General features: G+C 44.0%; 1 protein-coding gene and 1 long non-coding RNA gene across 2 annotated transcripts; one reads left to right on the forward strand and one right to left on the reverse strand.

Moving 5' to 3' along the window:
* The first annotated feature begins 27 nt into the window (after positions 1-27).
* Positions 28-9,044, forward strand: HACD3 (3-hydroxyacyl-CoA dehydratase 3). The gene is made up of 11 exons (XM_015873280.2): positions 28-160; positions 255-297; positions 826-899; positions 2,155-2,319; positions 3,139-3,190; positions 3,536-3,646; positions 4,022-4,149; positions 4,635-4,747; positions 5,302-5,408; positions 6,057-6,188; positions 7,049-9,044. Exons 1-11 carry the CDS (start codon positions 74-76, stop codon positions 7,123-7,125), a joined length of 1,089 nt encoding a protein of 362 aa, XP_015728766.1. The 5' UTR covers positions 28-73; the 3' UTR covers positions 7,126-9,044.
* On the reverse strand, positions 4,148-6,134 carry LOC116653912. Its single transcript, XR_004308538.1, has 3 exons — positions 6,024-6,134; positions 5,738-5,879; positions 4,148-4,313 (listed from the first exon to the last, which is right to left on the reverse strand). It is a non-coding gene; the product is annotated as an uncharacterized LOC116653912 (long non-coding RNA).
* Positions 9,045-9,124: the final 80 nt, after the last annotated feature.

The raw sequence follows: 9,124 nt of genomic DNA on the forward strand, positions 1-9,124 counted from the left end.
CTCCGCCCGTCCCGCTGAGCCCGGCGCACCCTGCGCATGCGCAGCGGAGCCCCCGCCGCCCGGTAGCGGAGCGATGGCGGGGTGCAGCCTACGGCCGCACGTGCATTGGGCGCAGCGGCACCGCGAGCTGTACCTGCGTGTGGAGCTGAGCGACGTGAAGGTACCGGGACCGGGGCCGGTGTTGGGAGTTGGGGATGGGGCTGCGCTGTCGGGATGCTGCGTTACGGTGTTTAACGCGGCTCGTCCCTTTGCAGAACCCGGACATCAGCATCGCCGACAACGTGCTGCGGTTCCGAGGTAGGGCTGCGTTCCGTGGTTTATCTCGTAGGCAAAGCGCTGCGCCCCGTATTTACATGGGGGGGACGTTTCCACAAAGCCCCGTTTGTGCCCGTTATCGCGGCCCCATTTGGAAGGTAAAGCAGCTCCTTCCCTAAAGGCCGCTCTGCCCGGCCCTGCAGCTCGCTGTGTTCTCTCTCATTTCACATTGGCCGCTCCTTCCTTCGGTCCATTTCCCCCCGTCCCGTTCAATGCCGCCTCCTTGGCGAGCCACCAGCAGCACCCGATCTGGCCGCACGTGTCCGCAGTGCGATCAGTTTCCCAGCCGGGATCCATCGGGCACAGCAGTGCAAGGTCCCCCAGCAGCGCCCAGCTGGTTCCTGCAGCTCCACGCCTCGGGGGGTTCATCTTTGAGATCCCTTCCAGCGCCGGATAGTCTGTGATTCCCTCATCTTCCCTCCCAGCGAGGCAGGGAAGGCACTAAAAACAACCCTGAGTACTTTAAAGGTGCGCAGGACTCTGTGCTGATCATCTGCTGTTGTTTTGTAGCTCAGGGTCATGGTGCCAAAGGAGACAACATCTACGAGTTTCAGATTGAATTCCTAGAACCGGTCGAGCCTAAAGTAGGTATTGGTTTTTCTTCTCACTTTTGCAGAGGAAAAAAGATCTTGGGCTTATTTGTTTGCTTTTGAAGCTTGAAAATAGAATGGCTGTGCGTGATGTCCAGTGTGCTGGCAGGTCTAACTGGTCCTGGGTTGCTGTGCTCAGCCACCATCCTGCCTTATTAATGGAGCTCATCTCACTGGCTGAGCCTCAGCAGAAGCATACATTTACCATAGCTGTTATACACTAGTTACAGTTCTTTTAGGGATTTAAAGTAGCAAGATATTGGGATGCTTGCAATGGTTTGTCCGATGCAGCTGTGCCTTGGAGAGGAAGGAGAACACCACGGTACAAAGTGTCAGCGTGGCTGCTCTTACAGCACAGCAAAATAAATTCATGAGAACAGGTGTTTCTGGCTTGTACAAATTCCTTGGCTTGCCAGTACGGACACATTGCAGCTCCTGTTGCAAAACACTCTTTTAATTGCTGGTGTCCAATAGGAGAGAGATCAGCTGGAAGAACAAACTCCTGTAGGCGGCTGTGAAGTCTGGCTTTGTTTCTCAGAACCCTTTGGGGCATGGAAGAACTCCAGGCTCTGCTCCCAGCAGAGGATTTGTGCTGCTTCCTCCTGCAGTCACACCAGGAGAAGCCACGGTTTGGCTCTGCTGCTTTAGCAAGGAGGAAGCCAGAGGGTGGCCATCAGTGGGGGACAGAGCCTGTGCCAGCAGCGGCTGTAAATTACAGCTGCAGCCTTCAGATGTCCTTTGAGCACAGGGCCAGCCTTGACAGAGAGAAGTGCTGGGGGAACATGCAGTTACAAACGCAGGTCATGGCTGTTCCTCTCACCAGAGCAGGTTTCGTGTGGGATTCCCTGTTTTGGAGCTGTACCTGTGACTGACACTAGCATTATTTTTACTGCTGGCTCGAGGAAGTGGGTGGCTCATAGCATGAAACACAAGAATGCCTAAAGCCATGGTCTGTAGGTTTTGTGTGGGATTGCTAGCACCAGGGGCTGTGCTGACTGGTAGCAATAGTGCTGTGCAGTGCAGGCAGGCCTTCCAACTGGTCATCAAATCACAAGTCCCGTAGCCATCTTTGTTGCCATCTTCACCTTGCCCTTGGTTTAGGGCATGTCTTGGGCAGCAGGGAGATATCTGTGCTGCAGCAATCCATGTCACCTCTGCTTTGTTGGTGGGGAAGGCTCAGGTATCAGCTCAGTGTCGGAGCTTGTTTCTTAGTGCTCTTGTTGATGTGTACTCTTGTGTCTGCCCCCAGCCCGTGTGCAGGGTGACTCAAAGGCAGCTCAACATCACTGTGCAGAAAAAGGAGAGTAGCTGGTGGGAGAGACTCACCAAGCAAGAGAAGCGCCCGCTCTTCCTCGCTCCGGACTTTGATCGCTGGTTAGATGAATCAGATGCTGAAATGGAACTGAAGGAGAAGGTCAGTCGTGTGGGCTCAGAGGGTTTGTGCTGCCAGTTACAAAGCAAGGATTGCTGTGTATTAGCTCAGTGCTGCATCAGCCTGCAGCTGAAGGCTTGCACCTCTTGCCCTACACCCTAGCAGTCCTGTGTGCTGATCCATAAGGGTCAGATTAATGTCAGACACCAGTCCTGGGCATCGCTTGTTTAGAAAGCAGGGACTTGTTTCCATGTGTACTGACACAGTACTGTTTCCTGAGCTGCAGGGCTGGCTCTGACTGTGCACTCCCACCATATGTTAAGTTCAAGCAGCTTAATACAGCAGGGAGGTGAAAGCCCGTCTTGGAAAGGACTTTAACAGAACAGACTACATTTCTGCTTAACTGGTTTAAAACAAATGCTGCCCTGTACTCCTCCGAGCCACTGAGGTTAGTGCAGAGGCAAAAGAGCTGCTCCAACAACAGAAGCAGCTGTGAAGGGCAGGAGGAGCCTGGACTGGATGTATTCAGTTCTCATCAGGTCCCTTGTGGGCTGTGAAACATTTTAGGGAACAGTTCTAAGAAACAGTAATAATTGCAAGCACAGAAATCAGCTGGCATCTAACTAACTGTTAGAGCACCACATACAGCGAAGGCTGTATAGCCAGTTAACACCCTCTACATTTACATTACCATTAATCGTGGGTGAGAAACGTGCTCTGTTTTATGCAGGTGAACATTTAAGCCCTCTAGCAATTGGCTGCTTAGCTGAGTTTTAAACCTACAAGCTTTGCAGGAGGGTAGTTAACAAATCAGTTGCTAATTACAGTAACACTCACTAAAACCTTATCCTTCATCTTAAGGAAGAAGAAAAGATTAACAAAATGAAAATAGAATCCAGAGTCCCAAAAGACCGTAAGTAACTGTGCCTTCCTAGCGTGGGAGATGGGGGTTCAAGAAGCTTCTGTCGCTCACATTTGTGATCTCATGGAGTGGCTCAGTGTGTGCTGGAGGATCCCTGCATTACGAGCAATTGAGAAATGTAATAAAAGCTGCCTGCAGTTTCTAAGGAGTTGAAAAGTCTGACTAATAAGGATTCTGTCCTAGTGGATGGTAAAAGCAGGCAGAACTCATAAAGCACACAGCTACTCCTTTTGCCACAATCAATAGTTTCCCTTTTTGTAAGCTGTGTTCTCACAGAAAGCTTGGAGCGTTTACTATTATAGTCTGCTCATCTGATGCATTTCTGATTGATTTCAGCTTTCAAACACCTGAAGAAAGGATACTTAATAATGTATAATCTCGTACAGTTTTTGGGATTCTCGTGGATTTTTGTGAACATGACAGTCCGACTGTTCATCTTAGGAAAAGGCAAGTAATAAGCACTACATCATCACATTTCCTAAATATCAAAGTCTAAAGGAAGACATATCTAGGAAATAAAATAATCCATCACCAAAGTGCACAACAAAAGCTGTCACATTTTCAAGGACAGGAAAATACTCTCCTTGAAATGACGGATGTGTATTCTAACAAATGATGCTTGTACTCCACCAAGATTACGTGTAAAGAAATCAGATGGAAGAAAACTTCTTGCTAACTGCAATATTGGTCTTTTTGAAAATAAGCTGGGCAGAACCTTTTGGTTTTGAAGTGAAAATCATTCATTCTTCTGAGGTATCAAAAGCTGTGCTTCCTGTATACAAAAAGCTGTTTGTCCTTAAAACAGTTTCCTGTGTCTTTCAGATTCTTTCTATGATACATTTCACACTATTGCTGACATGATGTACTTCTGTCAGACCCTGGCGTTAATGGAAATCCTGAACTCACTAATAGGACTAGTCAGATCACCACTGATTCCTGCTGTAATACAGGTAGTATTTTAAGGTTTTTCTTGCTCATCCTGTGTTTGAAGTAAACATGTATTTGACTTCTTCTAAGCGATATAATCTTACTGTCACTGAACGAGAGAATCTGTCAAGAGGCAGATATCCAGGCTTCCCATTCTCTGCTGTGGGAGGGTGTCTTCTTCTGTCAGCTAAGTAAGATAATTTGGAACAAAAGAAAGAATCAGCTGACAAAAAGTAAACGATTTTGATTTGATTCCTCCTTTGTATCTCAGTTGTGGTTGTTGGGCATAAAAGCGACGTTAAATGATTTAAGATGAGGTCCCTTGCACCAGACCTCGAAGAAAAAGGTGTGCTTAAAAATCAGAGGTGACTGCTCAGCTGCATAATTGAACACTGAGTACAGAACTGCATTGGACTAGAAAAGCAGATAATCCACATGGTTTTGAAAGCAAAGATTTGATCTTTTGATGTAGAGTGTGAGTGTTCCATAATTTGTTTTCCTTAAACAGGTATTTGGAAGAAACTTTATATTGTTTGTTGTCCTTGGAAGCTTAGAGGAAATGCAGAGCAAAGCTGTGGTGTTCTTCTTGTTTTATTTCTGGAGCATCATTGAGCTGTTCAGGTCTGTGGGATTTTTCTTTAAATGGGTGCGTGCACAACAGTGGGGCTGTTTCCAAGAACCTTTAACAAAGATTTTGATCTTTGTACCTTCTGAAAGACTGGCACAGAGATTGGCCCCAGAGAGTAAAATCCCCTTTAGACACTGGCTGTCACAGCCAACAGCTGGGACAATATGGGAGTCTAAAAGGTATTACTGCCCTGAAAAAACACATTGCTTCCTGCTGGAAAATGTGGCCCTCTAGTTGAAGTATGCTTAGACTATGATTAAGTGAGCTGCATTGTGCTCTATTTCTCTTTCCATAGAAAATATTTTGTAAAGTCTGTTCACAACAAGTCAGGCAGTCAAATTCATCCAAACGATCACAATAACAGCGTTAATTATGTAAACTGCCAGATAAGGGTGAGTCCATCAAGAGCCACACAAACAGTTTTGGATTATTCCTGTGTCACTTGGGAGTTATGTTGACTATTCTATACTGCAGATATATGCAAACTTCTGGTAGCAGCTTCTATTTTAAACAGTATCTGTTTCTTCTCACACTTAATTGGCTTCAGGTATCCCTATTACATGCTTTCATGCATGGGTATAGAATGGAAACCTCTAACTTGGCTCCGTTACACCAGCTGGATCCCTCTCTACCCTTTAGGCGGCTTGGCAGAAGGTATGCCCAAAAATGTTTAATACATGAAGTTAATTCTGGGCAAATATCTCCATTTTTTGTTTGGCTGCTGGATTAAAGACTAATAGAACAGCGCTGCATTTATCTTGTAAATCTCTAGCACAGAACAGGCAGGTGCCAGTTCTTCCTATAAAAGCATCCTAACCTGTTCTGAGACGAGCACAGTGCTTTCCCAATGGGGTTGTGCTCCCCTTCAGCTTTGAAGCCCAGGGAGAGGGCTTTATAGTGAACTTTTCTGTCTCAACATCTGATTTTTTAAAATGCCTGTCACTGCTCAGCATCTAGATACAAGAAATGTGTTGTAATCCTACCTGTCAGAGCTTGCTTCTGTGAGCCGGGAGTAGGCTGTGCATTGCTTAATTCCTAGTACAGGACAAACCATGCCTCTTTCCTTTCTGGGGGTGTTTCAACATGGTAACCACTGTTGGCACAGGCTCCACAGGCTACATGGCTCTGTACAAGAACAGTGCAAATTTACCATGCTTAGACTTCTGCAACTGAACTGCTCTACTGCCTGATGTAGCTGCTTACCATTATACTATGTTCCTTAAATAGCTTTGATTCAAACGTTAACAAGTAAAATAGTGAGCATTTTACCTGTGTTTGATAACCATGGTTTTCTGCTTTCAGCTGTCTGTCTCATTCAGTCCATTCCCATCTTCAGTGAAACAGGAAAATTTAGTCTGGGACTGCCAAATCCACTTAACGTCACAATCCAGTTTTCATTCTTGCTTCAGATGTATCTTATAGCCTTGTTTTTGGGTAAGATATTTAGCTGTATTTCTCACTGTTGAAAATGAAAGGGCAGCTTCCTCTGATTAAGTATATTTTTCCAAGAAAGATAAATTCCTGCGTCTCAGAGATCTTGACAACACAAACTTGCTCAAGGCCAAGTACCATCCTCATTGCTCACTTACACACTTGTCAGAGAGAAAGGAACACAGCTACAATTGCCCCTGGCTTGCCCCTAAGTCCTTATTAACAAGTTAGCAGCATTATCTACAGTTCATTTGAGTTAAAAGTATAATTTTTACATGTATTTCTAATCTCACTATGCTTAATTTTACCATTTTGCATTGTTTGAGCTTCAGAATGATGTAGTGGAACTCTAAACATAGCACCAAATTTAAGAAAATGTTTAACTAAACTGCATGATAACGTGACGTGTTTTTGCAGGAAACAATTATAGAAGGCTGTTTAAGTAGCATTGTATTTAGAACAATGTTGTTTCACATACTTGGTTTATTTTGTTACGCTTCCTAAACCTAAGATAACTTTGTGGTATATGCAGCCAGTATGTCTGCATATCCAGAAGTCACTGAAGTCAGGGAGGCTGAATCTTATCTATAACATTAAACTGAACTTTCATTAGATTCCCCCTTGCAGACCTTGCTTAAAGAACACTTTTGATTGAGCCTGACTGAAACACCTGTTTGATCCTTTCCCAGCTCAGCACAGACTTTTAAGTGACAAACCCACCTAACCCCACAAGAAAACAGCAGCCTTAGCTTTCAGGGCCATATGTACTATTGAACTATTGTGGGTTTTTTAATGTTTGATTTGGTACAGCCATCTAGCTCTAAAGTGATGCAGAGATGTCCTGTCTAAACATTCTTTTTCAGGGTTATTTGTAAACTTCCGATATCTCTACAAGCAAAGGAAACAGCACCTTGGACCAAAGAAGAGAAAGATGAAGTAAAGGAGGACTTCAGTGCTTTCTTATCTAACTTATCTCAATGACAAGATAAGCCTCTAATTCTTATGGTTTTATCCACTGTAAAGAATTTTGTAAAATTACATGATCATACTAGATTCATGATTTCATGGTGAATTCAGGTAACATTCCCATATGCTGTATTTTCTTCCCTTTCAATCAAATGCATGAATGACATTTACCATTGAACAGCTGCATTTAAACTTGTATCCTACTGACTACTGTATTAGGGAGAAATCCTATTATCTGCATATAATATGCTTATAAACGGTGGAGCAGCACTAAATAGAAATAGTGTTTATATTTTAATTGGATATTTGCTCTTTCAGTATTGCATGCAGATAGGGCTTCTGATGTTGGGACATACCATTAGCTGGCCCATGCTGTTCCTGGGGTGCATCCTGACAGTAAGAGGAGCACAGCCTGATGTCACTGTGTTTGGGTGTTATTAATGGTTGGGGTGAACTTGCTCAGCACCCACACCCCCTTTTCTTAGGCAGCATAATGACATTGCAGAATTAAAACTGTAAGTAGCTGGCATCAAATGAAGTACTACCGTACCAGTTTAATCTGTTTCTAGGTTAGTCTTAACAGAATAGAAGCTTTCTGTGGACCGTCCCAACACCCATGTACCTGTAGCATCAGTAGGGAGAGGAAGCTGCCGCCGTGACCCCTGGTCAGAAATGCTTTCCTGATAGATAATGTCAGCACTGAAACATAAGGAGACAAGGAAATACAGGTACCAGCTTTCTCCTGTGAACCCCAGAACTCCATCGCATTCACGCACAGTAAAAATCTGGAGCTGCCCTTGGAGTCTGAACTCTTCTGATAGTTCCTAGCAGGGCTGTAGCTCCTTTATAGCCTTGAAAAAGCAACCAAGAATGTCCTTCTACTTCATTTTATCAGCTGCACATTTAAATCATATATACGCTTTTCTTGGCTGTTCCCTGATGGGATGGAGTGGTGGGTCAAACAAATAATCTATTATTTTAATGCTGTATATCTCAGTAAGGGAGATCCCACCTAGGGTTTGAAGGGACCCTTTCCTCTGTGTCTGCCATAAACAAGAGCCATTCCCCTCACATCCCAGGTCATGTATTCTCTCACCTGGAAACTTGTTTCAGTTGACTTCATTTCCACGTGCCCTTCCTCACACCTAGTGTCCTGTAGTTGAGTCCAGACTCCTCTGGTCCCTTTAATCCAGTTTAGAAAAATTACAGTTATAAACAAGCTGCTTCACAGCTGCTGCTGTCCCCAGGATACTGCAAGCAATGCCAGCCATCCAAATCAGGCACTAAAGCTGAGATTAGCTGAAGTGTTATCTCACTACTTGTGTTATCTTTTTCTACTGTGAAATGATACAGATCCTCTCAGAAGTTATTTTCTATACTTAAAGTTAACAAACAGCTTACTATTTATGACATGGACCCAGTGATTATTACTGTAAAGAAGGGAAATAGTGTTATAAAGAGACTGTAACAAAGAACTGATACAAGCTCCACACTGCATTTCACAATCGTGTTTTGTCAACAAGAGGCATGATGCAACTTCTCTTCAGAGATACTTGAGGCTCACTTGCAGAGAAGAGTGCAGGTAACTTTCTCAAGAGCTGAGCATTATTTACACACTACTATTTCACCACAGTACGCACTGTATGTATGTTTGAAGTACATTCATGGACTGAATTAGCTGGCTTGGAACAGCAGGGATCCCTGTCACACTTTTAATTCCTTTACTGGGCATTTAAACTTCTGTTATAAAATCTGTATGTACTCATACATGATGTTTCTCAGTGAAATTGTGGTACCTAGTACAAGCTGTAATGGATCTTCAATGACTGAGTTTTAGTCCTTCAGAAAGAATGTGTTTCTATTAATAAAGATTTACAACCAAATTTTGCATCAGTTCACTTGTTTGCTCTGTACCTGAATTCAGAAAGCTGTATAATTTACTACTCAACTCTCATGATAAGCAATGAAGTTGA

The sequence above is a fragment of the Coturnix japonica genome, chromosome 10 (genome assembly GCF_001577835.2).
Source record: "Coturnix japonica isolate 7356 chromosome 10, Coturnix japonica 2.1, whole genome shotgun sequence".
NCBI lineage: Eukaryota > Metazoa > Chordata > Aves > Galliformes > Phasianidae > Coturnix > Coturnix japonica.

Coding starts and splice junctions, on each gene's coding strand:
- HACD3 (XM_015873280.2), top strand. CDS start 74: ATGGCGGGGTGCAGCCTACGGCCGCACGTGCATTGGGCGCAGCGGCAC. Junction 161..254: donor TGGAGCTGAGCGACGTGAAG/GTACCGGGACCG, acceptor GTCCCTTTGCAG/AACCCGGACATCAGCATCGC. Junction 4,150..4,634: donor TGATTCCTGCTGTAATACAG/GTAGTATTTTAA, acceptor TTCCTTAAACAG/GTATTTGGAAGAAACTTTAT.